At 41.5% G+C, this 19395-nt stretch overlaps 2 protein-coding genes across 13 annotated transcripts in view; one reads left to right on the forward strand and one right to left on the reverse strand.

The window, feature by feature from the left end:
• The window catches only part of LOC127000663 (kininogen-1-like), a 14127-nt gene extending 10376 nt beyond the window's left edge, over positions 1-3751 (reverse strand). Inside the window, exons 1-2 of one of the 2 annotated variants that reach the window (XR_007754376.1) lie at positions 3596-3751; positions 956-1872 (exon numbers count right to left, since the gene is read on the reverse strand). Coding sequence is in view for 1 of the 2 variants with exons in the window: in XM_050864646.1 (XP_050720603.1) it covers positions 1228-1872; positions 3596-3613 (663 nt within the window). In the remaining variant the exon portion in view is untranslated. Of the gene's footprint in view, positions 1-883; positions 1873-3595 lie in introns of those variants that run through there. The other variant, XM_050864646.1, reaches the window with a different exon arrangement.
• The window catches only part of LOC127000662 (uncharacterized), a 146036-nt gene that overhangs the window by 56853 nt on the left and 69788 nt on the right, over positions 1-19395 (forward strand). The window contains exon 1 of one of the 11 annotated variants that reach the window (XM_050864638.1): positions 5984-6105. The exons of 9 other annotated variants lie outside the window; for them this stretch is intronic. In XM_050864638.1, the coding sequence (XP_050720595.1) occupies positions 6084-6105 (22 nt within the window). In that variant the 5' untranslated portion in view covers positions 5984-6083. Of the gene's footprint in view, positions 1-5983; positions 6127-19395 lie in introns of those variants that run through there. One more of the 11 variants, XM_050864635.1, reaches the window with a different exon arrangement.

Below are 19395 nucleotides of genomic sequence, written 5' to 3' on the forward strand. Positions count from 1 at the left end.
TATCCTTTGTAGAAATGAAGGAATGCTGGAATGGATGAATAAGTAAACAAATTTATAAAAGAAGCTCGCTGGATTTTTTGGATAATCAAAAACAGACGAAGTTTTGGTGTCAACGTTATTATTTTGATGACTAACTTCATATTTGCACAAGATATTGACAAAAACTGTAAAACTAGATGATAAATCTTAACTAATTCACGCAACAAAATAATTAATAAGAGGAATATATTGTTTTTTTATTTTCATGAAATGTTATATATTTTTTGAGGTTTTCTTCTTTTATAATAGAGTATTTGATTTTGCATCGAAAGTAAATAATTGTTGACACCGTTTCGTCTGTGATACCCTCCCCTCGCCCCCCCCCACACACACACAAAATTATAAAAAAAAAATCTCGCAACTTCCTGTTCCTAAGTCGCTGGAAGGAGGAAGTACATACATTTTGCCTTCTGCTATTGTTGCACACAGTAGATAACTTACTTGTGTGTGTGTGTGTGTGTGTGTGTGTGTGTGTGTGTGTGTGTGTGTGTGTGTGTGATCGGGAAAACGAGCACAGCGTCAGAGCAGTAGTGACTGCAACCTGTTGGATGAGCAGGTATGTCGCGCAGGAGACAAGTGTTGCACGTAGGTGTTGGATGAGCAGGTATGTCGCGCAGGAGACAAGTGTTGCACGTAGGTGTTCGGCATGCATGCGTACTCGCTTGTTGGTGGGGCCGGGCCGGGCAGGTGTGACCTGTATGCCTAGGTGCTGTGCGTGGTGTAAGGGTACGGAGGAGTGGTGCTGTGTGGTGTGTGGCGCAGCAACGTGTAGGGCTTGTGTGGGTGGAAGACTAACCTTTGGCTAGCCACGAACATGAGGTAAGAAATGGATTGAAATCTCTACTAAGTGATTGGAACATTTTATGTAGGATTATACCCTTCTAAAAGGATTGAACATTTGAAAAATGATTTGAACCTTCTATAAGGTATTGGAACTTATGTTTAGTTACTAAACCTCTTATATGCGATTGGAATCACTTATAAGGGACTAAGACCTTTAATTAGGAATTTTAACCTCTTATATGTGATTGATATCACCTATAAGTGATTGAAATCTTTTATAAGAGATTGAAATCTCCTATATAAGGGACTGAAACCTATGTTTGGTTATTATAACCGTATACATGGTATTGAAATCACATATTAGGGATTGTAATCTCTTATAAGAGATTGAAACCTTCTCTTAAGTTAATGGTGTCCGAAGGTCGGGGCGGAAGGTGAATAGGGGTCGGTGACGTGGACATCCTCAGGCTCGTCGTGATGCTTGAGGCCAAAAGGAGGCACGGCCTCGTGCGCCTCCTTGTGGAAGTCGGGCTCCTCGTGGGCGACACTGAAGGGTGAGGATTCGGTGACTTCTTCCTCGTTGTTGGTGGCGTGGGCTTCCTCAGCGCCGTGTTCGGGTTCGGTGTCGGCATCATGGGCTGAGAAGGAGTGTTCAGGCTCGGTATCTACTCCATGGTCAGTTTCAAAGGTGTGCTCAGGTTCAACTTCGGCCCCGTGGTGCTCGAGATCGGTTTCGGCTCCATGGCCAGTCTCAAAGGCGTGTCCCGGCTGAGCCTCGAATCCATGGCCAGTCTCAAAGGTGTGTTCAGGCTTGACTTCGACACCATGGTCGGTTTTAAAGGTGTGCTCAGGTGCGCTCTCAGTCTCGTGGTCTTCTTCTCCTGGGGCCTGGAATCCATGGTGCTCGCTTGTGGGAGTCTCCTGATGGCCCGAGAAGCCGTGGCTGGAGGAGCTTGTGGCGTGGTAGTCAGTGCCTGCCAGAGGGTGGTGCGCCTCCAGCTCTGTCGGGGCGGCCCTCACGGCAGCCACCAACAGGCCCGCAAAGAAAATCTGAGAAGAGAAAGGAGTTGTATAGATGGGGGGCGCCGTTGATACTCAGTCGGTCGTCACTTAACAAACACAATTTATACCTGACCGCAGTAGGTAATCCTAGTGGTCTTCCCTTCCTTCTTTCCCTTTCTCCCTTCCTCCCATTCTTCTTTTTTTCTCACTTCATCCTTAGTGACCTAGCTTCCTGATGCTGTTTGGACGGCCATTTCACGTAGTAGGCTGATACGAGATGACGGGAACAACATAACACTTAGCTCGCCTTCCCTTTCTTCTTTCCCTCTCCCTTTACTCCTCCCTTTTCTCTTTCTCTTACATTTTTTCCTTTCTAACCTATTGTTTAAATGGCCTTTTCACATACAGTTAGCTGAATACAAGACGACGGGAACCACATAACTTTATCTCTGTTTTCATCCTTTCTTCATTCTTTCCTTTCCCTCCTTCCTTTTTCTTTCTCTCATTCTTTCCTTTCAATAACCTAACTTCCTCCTACTGTTTAGATGGCCATTTCACACACAGTAAGCTACGTGCGAGGCGGCGGGAGATGCAAGGCTCAGCACGGTCAGGAGGCCTACAGAGTCGTAAGGGTAATGATAAGGGGTAATGACAGTAAGTAGCAGGGAGGGCAGTTTGAAGACCAGTGGACCAGAACAAGAGTCCTGAAGCTCTCCTTGATGGACCCGGTGTGAGTCATTGCCTTAGTCTCAAGAGCCCGCTGGAAAGCTCTATAAGGAAACGATTAACTGTGTGGTCCCCTATCAAGTCAGGCTATGGGAGGTGTATAGCGTCTATCTTTCAGGCTATTGGAGGTGATGACCTAGTAAGCAGCTCTAGGTACTGGCCCGCTACCTGCCCTTTGAAGTATTCTGGTATATGCGACGTGTAGTCTAGTAGCATTGCGTAGGTAACAAGGCCTCAGCAATAGGAACTTAGCCAATTCTATCCTGAGGGGCACCGCATAGGGCAACGTGCAGGCTATCCCAGTAACAAGCGCATAGGCCTGCTAACTAGGCTAATAATCCCCCCTTCACCAACCCAGCAAACACCAATATGATTAAAACTTTCCCAAACCCTGTAATCACATGCAGTCTGAATTGGCTCGCTTGTATACTGGCCTACATGGGGACTTGATGGAGACAAGAAGGGGATTACTTAGTAGGTTAACGAAGACTAAGGACTAAGAATAACACTGTAAAGTAGAACAGCACAGATCACAGGAAATTATGTAATGCCGTTCATGATTCGGAAATAGTGACTTAGACAAGATTATCTTTACGTATAATAGAAATACACTCTAGGAAATTTAATACACTGCAAGCAAATTACCTCTCACGAATGGTCAAATGGTTAGTGTCTTTACGAGGCATAAATAAAAGAGAAAAGTAGAAACATCAAAAGGCGAGGAAAAAAGAGACGTTTCAAAGGGTGAGGAGTTAGGTTAAGTTAAAGTAATGGTATGTGGATGTTTGTGAGTTGATCACAAGGAGGAAGGGAATTGAACGGAATAACATAATGGACAAAGGGGGGGGGGGGGAGATAGAGAAATGGACAAAGGGGAGAGAGAGAGAGAGAGAGAGAGAGAGAGAGAGAGAGAGAGATGCAAATACCAATGTCAGATCAAAGAAAACACAGCTAAACAGACTCTACTAAAATGAAACACACACACACACACACACACACACACACACACACACACACACACACAGAAACAAGAGGACACACTAACTTGAGCCAGACAACCCATGATGCCTCTTAGTTATCAGACCAGCAGCTTCGAGAGACTCCGGTGTGTCAGCCTGCCCGCCTAGGCTTATATACCTCGGCGACGCCAGGAGGCGGGCCGAGGGAGGAAGTGGGAGTGTGAGATTGTTAGGTATTATGTACAGGAGGGAGGCGGGAGGGACGGGGGCACTACCAAGGGCCACGAGGGGCCCTGCATCTTAAGGCAACGGAAAGTTTTCGTGCCCCATCACAAGACGACCTCACACCCGCTGTCCGGCTGGCTGGCGGGCCTTGCCCGGCGAATATGGAAGGGCGCATGTGTTTCTTGGTGTGTGTTGCGGGCAGGGCCGGATTAAGCTGGTGGGAGGCCTGGGGTCTACTCTGGTGGGAGGCCCCCTTTCCAACTCCCATTGCATACACCACAAACTATAGTCTAATTAATCTAATGGCCAAAATAGTGCAATACTAATTAGGTCGGTTTTATTTAGGAAACACTACAATGGGACTATTCTTCCGATTATCAATATCCAAAAATTCAAAATAAAATACAACGGGACTATTCTTCCGATTATCAATATGCATAAATTCAAAATAAAATACAATGGGACTATTCTTCCGATTATCAATATCCATAAATTCAAAATAAAATACAATGGGACTATTCTTCCGATTATCAATATCCATAAATTCAAAATAAAATACAACGGGACTATTCTTCCGATTATCAATATGCATAAATTCAAAATAAAATAAGCACAAGTTATTCTTACTTTTTTTTTTTTACATACATACAATTCCAGTTACTCATATGAATATAATAATGTAACTATCACATAATATAATACCTCATTCTTTCATATGTAGTTACATGTTAAGTCAGGATTACTTTCTTGACACTTTTCTGGATTTTTTCATTGCAAATTCACTGATGATCTCGTTGGAGTCCAGTTCACACAAGATGTCTGACTCGAGGCTCATCATAGTCAGATTTACCAGACGTTTCTGTGTCATAGATGTCCGTAACCTGTTTTCAATTAACTTTAGCTTTGAGAAAGAGCGCTCCCCACTGCAGTTTGTCACCATTAGGACAAGGTATATTCGCAGAGCTATCTCTATGTTTGGGAAAGTGTCCTGCACACCCTTGTCCAATACAAGTCTATACAGGAAAAGCTCAGTGCTGACATCTGTTGGCTCCTCATCTGTGAATATATTAGCAAATGTGACAAACTGGCACAGTTCCTCCTTAAATGTTATATCCAAGTCATCTGGATATGATCTGATGAGTTGCTCTGCTGCGTCGCAAAGTTCATCTGAAGAAAGCCTTTGCAGATGTCTAAAAAAACTAAATTTACTTGATATCTGTTTGTATGCTTCCAGACGTTGACCGAGAGAAGATACAAACTGATCAATGATAGGCAAGAAATAAAATAGTCGCCACTGCACTAATGTCGCCATGCTTCATATTATTATAATTTATACTAACTAAAACAGCACTTAAATAACTTACTTTTGAGAAACTGTGATATAATTTTTTTTTTAATAAATGTAACAACGTGTAAGCTGTATGTGCATGTATTTAATTATTTTCATACTGTTATAATATCAACAATAAGCTATTACTACTACTATTTTTACTATATGGGCCCTGTTTTGCGCCTTCGTGTATATAGATATAGAGGACCATTCCGCCAACGACCTCATTTTTTTTAAGCCACGCAGAAGACATATGCAAATACAGTAATACTTGTCTTTGTATTTCTATATAATAATATTAATAATAAAAATGACAATAATATCAACAATAAACAATTACTACTACTATTATTATTACTAAAAATATGATAAATAGGGGACCAGTGAACCTTCCTAGCTGTATATAGATATAGAGGACCATTCCGCCAACGGCCTCAATTTCTTGGAAGCCACGCAGAAGACATATGCAAATACTTGTCTTTGTATTTCTATATATTAACATTAGTAATAAGAATGACAATAATGAGTGTTGAAATGTGTAGATGGCGCCACTATAAACCCGGGGATACAAAACCTACGCCTGCTTCCCTGGACTGTCCAGGGAAGCAAAAGAAAAAAAATCGGGGAAATATTTTATTTTTTGTTGGTTTTAATGGTTTAATTAACATTAACATCACACAGCTGGGCCAATTCTCTCTTATTGTCGTAAGAGAAAATGGACCATCCAAATTGCATGGATTACCATGGTAACAAAAGAAAGGAAAACGTGCAGGCACTTTACTACATGGTACTGACACTCGTTTAGTTATGATTACAATACTAACCTTATTAAATCAAAATGTATTGTTTAAATTGGTGGGAGGCCCCCTCTTGGTGGGTGGCCCGGGGCCCTGGCCCCTTGGCCCCCCCCCTTGATCCGGCCCTGGTTGCGGGAAGCTTGCTTGGCACGTGTGTGTCAGCTGCTGTGGGGAGGAAGCTCATTATAACCAGCATTGTCTGCGTGAGGAGCTTGTGGTGTGATGGCGGAGGATACAGGCCAAGGTGAAGGAAGTTGTCTAACAGGTTAATGGGACATTATTGTTATAAGTAATACTTGTTCTCTGTCTGACCGACTCCGTATTACTATTATGGCACGTCTTGAAATTACTTACAAGGATCAGTAACTAAGGCTCGCCCTGATAAATTCGGGCAAAAAATATCGAACCCTATATTTTTAACTCGCTGTGACTTTTTTTTCCATAGGGCAAGTTACATTACTCCTCGCCACTGTACGTATACCTCACGACCTTCCCTTCCTTCTCTTCCTTCCTCTCCTTCCCCCTTCCTCCCTCCCTCCCGGGCCTTCATTCTCGTCCCACACCATGTGACTTGCCCGCGCGGAACGGAATCATTGAGACACAAGTTTAGTGTAGAGTGGATAGATAGTTTCTCAGCAACTCTACGCTACCTCGTCCGTCCATATTGGGATGAAGGAAAGTATCGGTGGGTCCTTGTAGGTTATCCCGTTCTTTCCGCACTGCTGCCAGAGGTTACTGGGGCAGGATTAGTATTGGTCCTTGTAAGCTAACCGACTGTAGAATTTTGACTGGATACCTCGGTGAAGCAGCTTTTAGCGTGCCTGGCTACGACTCCGCCGGCTTCGGTTCGAATCCCGGCCCGGGCAGTCGGGGTGCAACTCACCTACCCGTTCATCCTCCTTTTCGGGTTGGCTGACAAATAGGCGAGGCAACACGCCCCCCAGCGTATGCCCCCATTGATTGACTGATAAATGGGTACTTTGGCAAACCTTGGAAAGGTGAATTGTGGCAATTTCGGACTTCACATTGGCCCGTATTCCGGAGTAATAGTTTATATACCACCCATAGCTGGGCGTTATCGCGATAAGTTATCGCGATACTTCATCGCTGATAACAAAATCGGATTATCGACCATCCGCTACTTATTTAAATATATATCGGTATCTTCGTTACTTTTGTAACCAAACTAGCGATAATCGCTACTTTTTTCCTCTCAGAAAAAAATGTTGTCTCCCTACTGCGCATGCGTGGCCCGGTGTTGTATGAAAAAACTTCGGGGTATGAAATATCTTCGGTGATGAGATTTCATACTTAGATCATGAAAATTAAAACACTAGGTTATTTTTTTTTATGCTACTCAAAAATCAATATATCATAGAGAAAAATCATTTAACTTTGGCCCAAAAATGATTATTCACTGTCTCAAATTTGATATTCCATATTCGTTTGTGACCATGCCATGATACTGAAGGCACCCGGTGTTGTGTTATTTGGTGTCCCATCGTCAAAAGCTGGCGCTTTAGTTTACAAACACTGGTCTCTCGTGAACTGCGCATGCTCAGACCATTAAGTGTAGACCTGTACAGTCTAACAATGCTTTTTTAACACATTAAGAGTTGCTGGAAAGCTGAATCAAACATACAGTACCACCATCCTCGCTGTTTCTAGAACGACGTACACTCTGTACATATAAATACAACTCGTACAGAGTGTCGTTCTAAAAACAGCGAGGATGGTGGTACTATGTCTGATTCAGCCTTCCAGCAACTCTTACGTACGGTTTGAAAGCTTTGTGAGACTGTACAGGTCAACGCTTGCTGGTCTGAGCATGCACCGTTCACGAGAGACCAGTGTTTGTAAACAATTTTTGACGTTGGGGACGCCAAATAACACAACACCGGTTCAGGCATTTCTAGTATTACCGTCCATATGTACGTGTCAACGTGTGGTTTTAAGGTTTTGTAAGTTTCCTAAAATACAGATAATGAAAATTTGAATTCATCAATGTTGTTCTATCTGAAATATCAATATAGTATCGTTTTCGCCTATCGGACTTATCGCTAGCTAGTATCGGAATTGTGGATTTATATCGGGTATCGGTTATCGGTTATCGCCTATATTTGTGTCTCTAGTTAACGAATATCGGTTATCGCCGTTAAGGTTTTTCATTATCAGTTATCGGTTATCGGGAATAAGGTTTTCTGTTATCGTGCCCAGCTATGATACCACCACATGCTGAAAGGGTCAACGGTACGAAGATGAGCACCGCGGCCACGCGCAGCTATAGCGTATACCCCAACTTTACCTTACCTACGTGTAAGTGATTCTCTTAACGCGCCTTTAGACACTGGTAAGACAAGGAAATAGATTTTTAGGTCTTCATTGGTAAAGTTACGTACACTCTATCCGGTCGAGTATATGAATGACATGACACACACACACACACACACACACACACACACACACACACACACACACACACACACACACACACACACACCCCTTAGTGATTCGGACTGATTCCCCTTACAAGGCTTCTTAACATGCCTTGTCAATAGTAATACAAAAGATTGACGTAATATCGTCTTCCTGCAGCACGACACACACCTCCCTTCTAGAGTCAGTCCTGAAGTATTTGACATTCAGTTGATCATCGTAAGTAAATCACTTGCAAGATCTTATATATATATATATATATATATATATATATATATATATATATATATATATATATATATATATATATATATATATATATATATATATATATATATATATATATATATATATATATATATATATATATATATATATATATATATATATATATATATATATATATATATATATATATATATATATATATATATATATATATATATATATATATATATATATATATATATATATATATATATATATATATATATATATATATATATATATATATATATATATATATATATATATATATATATATATATATATATATATATATATATATATATATATATATATATATATATATATATATATATATATATATATATATATATATTACAACAAAGGAGACAGCTCAAGGGTGGAAAGGTATCTTGATACACTCTTGTTGAAAGAGGTCAAGTCATATGCAGGAGGAAATACAGAAGAAGGAAGGTTGTTCCAGAGTTTACCAGTGTAACGGATGAAAGAGTGAAGATGCTGGTTAACTCTTGCATAAGGGGTTTGGACAGCATGGGGATGAGCTAGAGTAGAAAGTCGAGTGCAGCGGGACCGCGGGAAGGAGGGGGGGGGGGGGGTTCAGAAGAGTTCAGAAGAGTAGTTTGCATGAAAATATCAATAGAAGATAGAAAGAAAGGCAACATGGCGGCAGAATTCAAAAGACAGAAGACAGTCAGTATGAGGAGGGGAGTTGATGAGACGAAGAGCCTTTGACTCTACTCTGTCCAAGAGAGCTGTGTGAGGGGAGAGACCACACACACACATGTGATGCATACTCCATACGAGGGCGGACAAGGCCCTTGTATATGAACAGCATCTGTGCGGGGGAGAAGAACTGGCGGTGACGATACAGAAAGCCCAACCTCGAGGAAGCTTATTCAGTAAGAGAGGAGATACGGAATTTCCACTTTAGATTTTGAGTTAAGGATAGACCGAGGATGTTTGTGTAGGAGAAGGTGACAGCTGAGTGGTGTCGAAGAATAGGGGATAGGTGTTTGGAAGGCTGTATCGAGTTGATAGGTGAAGAAATTGAGTTTTTGAAGCGTTGAAGGACACCAGGTTCTTCTTGTCCCGATCGGAAATGATCGTAAGGTCTGAGGTTAAGCGTTCTGCAGCCTCCAGCTTGGAATCGTATAGTTCCTGTTGGGTTGGCCTTCTATCAAAAGAAGTTGAGTAATGCAGAGTAGATTCATCGGCGTAAGAATGGATAGGACAGTTCGTATTGGAAAGATCATCAATGAACATCAGAAAGAGAGAGGGAAATAGAACAGAGCCCTGTGGGACACCACTGTTGATTGGTTTAGGGGAAGAACAGTGACCGTCTACTACAGCAGTGATGGATCGGTCAGAGAGGAAACTGGAGATAAAGGTACAGAGAAAACGATAGAAACCGTAAGATGGTGTAACAATGTCAATTGTTACACCTGATTGGCCGGCTGGGTCACTGCTCCTCCCACTTCAATGACGTCGCTCTCGCCTCTCCTCTCCTCTCCTCTCCTGTCCTCTCTCTCCACTTTATTCCTCTCCTCTCCTCTCCTGTCCTCTCTCTCCACTTTATTGTACTGCTTTGAATTTTTATATGTAGCTTCATAGATTTTTTTTTTTTTTTTTTTTACGTTGTTGCCTATTGCGCCGGTAGGCATCTTCCCGGTGGGGCCTGATGCTCGGCCCAAGGCTTCTTCCAGGTGGGGCCTGATGGTCGGCCCAGCCCGTTCTGGCGCAGGCGAGTGTTTATAGTGGCGCCATCTTGCATTGGCTCATGCTGCCCCCCGGAACTCGTTCTTGATTCGCTTGGACGACTTCCTCTAGAGTCCGGGTTGATGGGTGGTCTTCAGGACAGCATGTGGGTAGTTTTAAGCCACTCGGCGGTGACTGAAAAATCCGAGTGGTAGCGTGAGGATTCGAACCCGCGTCGACCATCACGCGGCGAATGTGGGTCCAGTACGCTACCAGTTCGGCCACCGCCTACCCTAACCCTACCCTAAGATTGTTTATTTATAGTAGTTTAAAGATAGCTCTCGCTCGATATCGCTTTCTCGCCTCTCTTCTCTCCTTCCTTTTCTCTTCTCTTCTCTCCTCTCCTCTTCTCTTCTCTTCTCTTCTCTCTCTCTCTCTCTCTCTCTCTCTCTCTCTCTCTCTCTCTCTCTCTCTCTCTCTCTCTCTCTCTCTCTCTCTCTCTCTCTCTCTCTCTCTCTCTCTCTCTCTCTCTCTCTACTTATACTACTTCGAGTAGTTATAGGTAGAGAGGGACCTTGCATATATCGTATTTATTCCTAGTTAGGTTCTGATTAAGTCTTTTGCTACCCAATGTTGTCGCTCCACAATACCACTCGTGAACACTTGTGATTCATTCACCTTCTGCTTTCTCTGTCTTTAATTAAAACTGTTAACTATTACATTTAAATCTCCAGCCGTATTTGTATCAACTGAGCAACTCTCAAATTCATCTCATTCATCTAGGTGACGTGAGGGAGGGAGGGAGAAGGGTGAGGTGTAAATTTAATGTAAATGCATTTTTGTTTTCGGTGTAAGAATAACTATACTAAAACATAACATGACTGACAGAAATAAATCAACATTTATTTCTACTTAAAATTAGGTATACGGTCCCTGAAAGTCAAGGTTCGTTCTGAAGAGCAGTCAGCATGAAAATATCGATAGAAGATAGAAACAGAGGCAACATGGCGGCGGAATTTAAGAGGTAGAAGACTATCAGTAAGAGGAGGAGAGCTGATGAGACGAAGAACCTTACGGCCATAGTGTTAGTCTTCCCCATTCCCTTCCCGTCCCCATCCCCATACGCGGGCCTGGTGTATGTATAAGCCGACCCGTCACTTTCCCATCCCCGTGACAGATATGAGGGTCAGACCAAGACCAATTCGCACGTCATAATAATGTTGGCAGCACTTTCAAACCAATAATTACAGAAAACGAAATAAATAATGCATTTTCTCACATCATTGTATTCATATACATTATATATCATAAACAAAGCAATAGCGTTGTTGATCTACAGGTAAATAACAAGTAACGCGGGTAAGTTAATTTATGAGACAGGCTGGTATCCATGACTGGTCACACACACCTGGCCAGCCACATAAGGGTTGCCAGGTAGTGTCATTTATGGCATTTTTGTCTTAAATCAAGGTGGTCGCCAAGAAATGCTATTTTTTTATGGTATATGTTAAGTATTCCCATAATAATGTCATATTTAGTCATCAATCTGCCGTATTTTGCCATTCTTGGGAACAATTATCAATGAATCTTCAGGAATAACTGCACGTTTACTATCAAATGGAAACACCAGAGTCTTTACAAATTATAAAAAAAAAAATATATTAACTTCAGCAAAGTTTGGGATATAATATCAGTCATAAAGGTATTCTGATACTTTTCAATATATGTCCTTCTATAATAACAAATAGAACACTATTTATTCATGAAATATACGAAGTGAAATCTGAAAATGTCCTGCTTTCTACCCCGCAGAATCAACACTTTTCCGACACCATCCGGTCCCTCACGGGGTAGCGTAAAGCAAACCCATCTACATGGGGACGATTAACACCGCGGTTTATGGCCACGGGAAAGAGAAGGGAAGGGAACGGGAATGGGGAAGACTTAAGGCCGGGTTCTAGCAGTATCATTACCATTATAATGTATAAGCGTCCAGTTCCATAATTTGATGATAAATCGTAATGTGTAATATATGGTTTTGAAATTTCATCTTTCTTTAAACTTTCTATCAAGAGAAAAATGTCTTTTTTTATTATTTTCATATTTTTAGTAATTTTTTAAAAATGCTCTTTATTTATTTTTTTCAAAAAATATGCAAAAATATTTAACTTAAAAAAAGACATTTTTCTCTTGATAGAAAGTTTAAAGAAAGATGAAATTTCAAAACCATATATTACACATTACGATTTATCATCAAATTATGGAACTGGACGCTTATACATTATAATGGTAATGATACTGCTAGAACCCGGCCTTAACACTACGGCCGTTAGACTCCACTCTGTCCAAGAGAGCTGTGTGAGTGGAGCCCCCCCCACACATGAGATGCATACTTAATTAATACGAGGGCGGACAAGGCCCCTGTATATGGAAAACAACTGCGACGGGGAGAAGAACTGGCGGACACGATACAGAACTCCCAACCTCGAGGAAGCTGATTTAGTGAGAGAGGAGATGTGAAGTTTTCAGTTAAGATTTTGAGTTAAGGATAGACCGAGGATGTTTAGTGTTGAAGAAGGTGTCAGCTGAGTGTTGTCGAAGAGTAGAGGATAGATGTTTGGAAGTTTGTGTCGAGTTGATAGGTGGAGAAATTGGGTTTTGGAGGCATTGAAAGACACAAGGTTCCTTTTACCCCAATCGGAAATGATAGCAAGGTCTGAGGTTAAACGTTCTGCAGCCTCCAGTCTGGAGTCATGTAATTCCTGTTGAGAGGGTCTTCTATTGAAAGAAGTTGAATAATGCAAAGTGGAGTCGTCAGCGTATGAATGGATAAGACAGTTTGGTATGGAAAGAAGATCATTGATGAATAACAGGAAGAGAGTGGGTAATAGGACAGAGCCCTGTGGAACACCACTGTTGATAGGTTTAGGGGAAGAACAGTGACCGTCTACCACAGCAGAGATGGAACGGCCGGAAAGGAAACTGGAGATAAAGGAACTGAGAGAGGGATAGAATCCGAAAGAGGGCAGTTTAGAAAGCAAAGACTTGTGCCAGACTCTATCGAAAGTTTTCGATATGTCTAGCGCAACTGAGAAAGTTTCACCGAAACGGCTAAGAGAGGATGACCAAGAATCAGTTCAGAGAGTAAGAAGATCGCCAGTAGAACGTCCCTTGCGGAACCCATACTGGCCATCAGATAGAAGGTCAGAAGTGGAAAGGTGCTTTTGAATCTTCCGGTTAAGGACTAATTCAAAACCTTTAGATAGACAGGAAAGTACAGCTGTGGGGTGGTAGTTTGAGGGATAAGAAGGGTCACCCATCTTAGGCACAGGCTGTATGAAGGCATTCTTCCAGCAGGAAGGAAAGGTAGATGTTGACAGAAAAAGGTGAAAGAGTTTGACCAGGCAGGGTGTCAGCACGGAGGCACAGTTTTTAAGGACAATAGGATCCTCTCCATCAGGTCCATAAGCCTTTTGAGAGTTGAGGCCAGAGAGGGTATAGAAAACATAATTCAGAAGAATTTTAATAACAGGCATAAAGGAGTCAGAGGGGGGGATGAGTAGGAGGAATATGCCCAGAATCGTCCAGAGTGGAGTTGTTACAGAAAGTTTGAGCGAAGAGTTCGCCTTAGAGATAGATGAGACGGCAGTGGTGCCATCAGGGTTAAGGAGAGGAGGGAAAGAAGAAGTGAAGTTGGAGGAGATATTTTTGGCTAGTTGCCAGAAGTTTCTGGAAGAATTAGAAAAAAGCAAGGTTTTGACATTTGCTACGGATGAAAGAGCTCTTGGAAAGTCGAAGAATAGATTTGGCACGATTTCGGGCATAAATGTAAAGATCATGGTTAGCGGGAGTTCGAAGGCTCTGCTACCTTTTGTGAGCTGCCTCTCTATCTTTGACAGCACGAGAATAAGCGTGATTAAACCAAGGCTTTTTAGCATGAGGAGTAGAGAAAGTACGTGGAATGTATGCCTCCATTCCAGAGACAATCACCTCTGTGATGCGCTGGGCACACACAGAGGGGTCTCTCTCCTGGAAGCAGTAATCATTCCACGGGAAATCGGCAAAGTACATCCTCAGATCGTCCCACCGAGCTGAAGCAAAATGCCAGAAACATCGCCTCTACGGTATGTCCAAAGGCTGTAAAGGAGCGATAGGACAAAATACAGAAATAAGGTTGTGATCGGAGGAGCCCAACGGAGAGAACAGTTTGACAGAGTAAGGAGAAGGGTTAGAGGTAAGGAAGAGGTCTAGTATGTTGGGCCTGTCTCCAAGACGGTCGGGAATACGTGTAGGGTGCTGAACCAACTGCTCTAGATCGTTGAGGATAGTAAAGTTGTAGGCTTGTTCACCAAGTTGGTCAGTGAAAGAGGATGAAAGCCAAAGCTGGTGGTGAACATTGAAATCTCCCAAGATGGAGATTTCAGCGAAGGGAGAGTGAGTCAAGATGTGCTCCACTTTAGAGTTCAAATAGTCAAAGAATTTTACATAGTTAGTAGAGTTAGGTGAGAGATAAACTGCACAGATGTATTTAGTAATAGAATGACAATGAAGTCTTAGCCAGATGGTGGAAAATTCAAAAGAGTCAAGGTCGTGGGCACGAGAGCAAGTGATGTCGTTCCGCACGTAGGCGCAACATCCAGCTTTGGATTGAAATTTAGGATAGAGATATTTGGAGGGAACAGAGTAGAGATTGCTGTCAGTAGCCTCAGAAACCTGTGTTTCGGTGAGGAAGAGGAGGTTAGGTTTAGAGGAGGTGAGGTAGTGCTCCACAGAATGAAAATTAGAGCGAAGACCGCGAATGTTGCAGAAATTGATAAGAAAGAGATTCGAGGAGTTATCATGACACCTCTCAAGTCGGCAGCCGGAAGGGGAGGCCTCTTGGGGGAATTTAGGGTCCCCTCCCCCAGGCTGGGACTCCGAGGCACTACTATGGTAAGCCATTTTGAATTTTGAATTTTGAGAAAAGTTGTGTATGTTGTGTGAATCGAGTGTGGTGTGGAAAGAGAGAGGATCTGCCTTTAGAGAGCATGCTGAACTACTCTCTGGTGTTGATGAGACAATAGAGAAACGGTTAGTGAGGACATGGGAAGGGTCTTGGGAGGGCTTCAGCACCCTCCTCACTTTCCATATAGACCTCACCAGGAATAGCTTGCGCCCGTTTCGGTAGGTGTCTTCCTACCTACTCCATATATATACATATATATATATATATATATATATATATATATATACATATATATATATATATATATATATATATATATGTATATATATATATATATATATATAGATATATATATATATATATATATATATATATATATATATATTTACGTGTTCGCCTATAGCGCCGATTGGCTTTAATCAGGGGCCTGGTGGTAAGCCCAAGCCCGTCTATTTTTGTTGTGGCGCCATTTATTCATGGCTCAAGCTGCCCCCCAGAACTCAATCTTGATTACTTGGACGGTTTCTTCTAGAGTCCGGGTTGATGGGTTGTCTTCAGGACAGCATGTGGGTTGTCTTAGGCCACTTGGCGGTGGCTGAAAAATGTCAGGTGGTAGCGTGAGGATTCGAACCTGCGTCATCCAGCACGCGGTGAATGTGGGCCCACACTCAGCCACGATATATCTATATATATATATATATATATATATATATATATATATATATATATATATATATATATATATATATATATATATATATATATATATATATATATATATATATATATATATATATATATATATATATATATATATATATATATATATATATATATATATATATATATATATATATATATATATATATATATATCTATATCTATATATATATATATATATTTTTTTTACAACAAAGGAGGCAGCTCAAGGGCACACAAAAAAGAAAACAATAATAAAAAAAGCCTGCTACTCGCTGCTCTAAAGTAAAACAAAAGAGGTGGCCGAAAGGAAGATAAAAGACAGGAGGAGAGGTTTCCTGATACCCTCCTCTTGAAAGAGTTCAAGTCGTAGTCATGATGAAATAAAGTTGAAGGAAGATTTTTCAAGAGTTTACCAGCGTGAGGGAAGAAAGAGTGAAGATGCTGGTTAACTCTTGCATAAGGGGTTTGGACAGTGTTGGGATGGGCTAGAGTGGAAAGTCGAGTGCAGCAGGGCCGCGGGAGGGGGGGAGGCATGCAGTTAGCAAGTTCAGAAAAGCAATCAGCGTTAAAATACCGATAGCAAATAGAAAGAGAGGTAAAATGGCGGCGGAGTTTATGAGGTAGAAGACATTCAGTAAGAGGAGAGCTGATGAGACGAAGAGCCTATATATATATATATATATATATATATATATATATATATATATATATATATATATATATATATATATATATATATATATATATATATATATATATATTCGGTCTGTGCCTGTGCGTAAGAAGGGTGACCATTCCAATTCCTCAAACTACCGCCCTATAGCTTTACTTTCCTGTCTATCTAAAAAATTTTAATCAATCCTTAACTGGAAGATTCAAAAGCATCTTTCCACTTCTAACCTTCTATCTGATCGCCAGTATGGGTTCCGCAAGGGGCGTTGTACTGGTGATCTTCTTGCTCTCTTAACTGATTCTTGGTCATTCTCTCTTAGCCGTTTCGATGAAACTTTCTCAGTTGCGCTAGACATATCAAAAGCCTTTGATAGAGTCTGGCACAAGTCTTTCCTTTCTAAACTACCCTCTTTTGGATTCTATCCCTCTCTCTGTACCTTTATCTCCAGTTTCCTCTCCGGCCGTTCTATCTCTGCTGTGGTAGACGGTTGGTTACTGTTCTTCTCCTAAACACATCAACAGTGGTGTTCCACAAGGCTCTGTTCTATCACCCACTTTCTTTCCATTATCTATCAACGATCTTCTTTCTATAACAAACTATCCTATCCATTCATACGCTGATAACTCCACTCTGCATTATTCACCTTCTTTCAACAGAAGACCCTCTCAACAGGAATTACATGACTCCAGGCTGGAGGCTGCAGAACGCTTAACCTCAGACCTTGCTATCATTTCCGATTGGGGTAGAAGGAACTTTGTGTCCTTCAATGCCTCAAAAACTCAATTTCTCCACCTATCAACTCGACACAATCTTCCAAACACCCATCCCGTATTCTTCGACAACACCCAGCTGTCACCTTCTTCAACACTTAATATCCTCTGTCTAGCCTTAACTCAAAATCTTAACTGGAAACTTCACATCTCCTCTCTTACTAAGTCAGCTTCCTCGAGGTTGGGCGTTCTGTATCGTCTCCGCCAGTTCTTCTCCCCCGCACAGATGCTATCCATATACAGGGGCCTTGTCCTCCCTCGTATGGAGTATGCATCTCTCGTGTGGGGGGGCTCAACTCACACAGCTCTTCTGGACAGAGTGGAGTCGAAGGCTCTTCGTCTCATCACCTCTCCTCCTCTTACTGATAGTCTTCTACCTCTCAAATTCCGCCGCCATATTTTCACGCTGACTGCTCTTCTGAACTTGCTAACTGCATGCCTCCCTCCCCTTATGCGGCCTCGCCGCACACGACTTTCTACTCAAGCTGATCCCTTTACTGTCCAAATCCCTTACGCACGAGTTAACCAGCATCTTCACTCTTTCATCCCTCACGCTGGTAATCTCTGGAACGATCTTCCTTCATCTGTATTTCTTCCTGCCTACGACTTGAACTCATTCAAGAGGAAAGTATCAGGACACCTCTTCTCACGTAATTGACTGCTCTTTCGGCCACCTCTTCGGCTTCTTTACAGGAGCAACGAGTAGCGGGCTTTTTTTTTTCATTGTTGTTTCCTTATTTTTGTGCCCTTGTGCTGTCTATATATATATATATATATATATATATATATATATATATATATATATATATATATATATATATATATATATATATATATATATATATATATATATATATATATATATATATATATATATATATATATATATATATATATATATATATATATATATATATATATATATATATATATATATATATATATATATATATATATATATATATATATATATATATATATATATATATATATATATATATATATATATATATATATATATATATATATATATATATATCTATATATACAGGGGCGTAGCCAGGGGGGGGAGCACAGAGGGCACGTGACCCCCCCTTCAGGAACTCCTTTTTTGTGGGTTTGATGGAAGTTCTCGAGAATGACATGCCGTGCATGGCTGTGACCTCCCAAATAGTATAGATCAGCGGTTCTTAACCTGGAGGTCGTGACCCCCTCGGGGGTCGTTAGGGGTTTCTCGAGGGGTCGCGGAGGGTTTGGGAGAAAATAATTTATTTCATTTAATGTATGTGAAGCGGCCAGCTGCTGAAAACATCAACCACAATCAGTCAATCAGTCAGATCATAGCTATGGGGGGTGGGTGGGGGGGGCGGTGTCTGAATGTGCTCCGCTCCTGGCTGTGACTCCCAAGGCGCAGCAGTTGCACCAAGGTTTTGAGTCATGAAAGTATGAGGCCAAGCAAACTGAAGGTTCATTTTGAGTCTTACCATAGCTAACTGGTGGACAAAAGCTTGGACTACTTCAAGCGAAAAGAAGCTGCTCTGAAGGCCAGTCGCATAGATTCCACTGGTCAGTTCGCTCGTCAGAATAAAGCAGCGCGCTGGAGGCTTCATACAGAATTGCTCTAAAAAATCGCGCAGACCAAGAAGCCTCATACCATTGGTGAGAATCTGATTAAGCCTTGCATTCTGGAAACAACGAAGGTGATTCATGTTGAACAGCAGGCACACAAGTTGAGGGCAATTTCCCTTTTGCATGATACAGTCATAAGTAGGATCTTGGACATGAGTGAGGATGTTCTCCTGCAAGTGGTGAGTGCTGTGAAGAGTAGTCCTGTTAAATCCTTGCAACTGGATGAGTCGACAGATGTTGCCTCATGTTCCCAACTTATTGTTTATGTTCGCTACCTTGACAAGGAAGGTATGAAGGATGAGTACTTGTACTCTGAGCCAGCGGCCACAACAACCCGTGGAGAAGATATTTTCAAAATCCTAGAAGCCTCTCTCCTTATTAAACATGGGCTGAGTTGGGAAGCACTTGTCGGTCTGT

Source organism: Eriocheir sinensis, chromosome 19 (genome assembly GCF_024679095.1).
Source record: "Eriocheir sinensis breed Jianghai 21 chromosome 19, ASM2467909v1, whole genome shotgun sequence".
In the NCBI taxonomy this organism is placed as follows: domain Eukaryota; kingdom Metazoa; phylum Arthropoda; class Malacostraca; order Decapoda; family Varunidae; genus Eriocheir; species Eriocheir sinensis.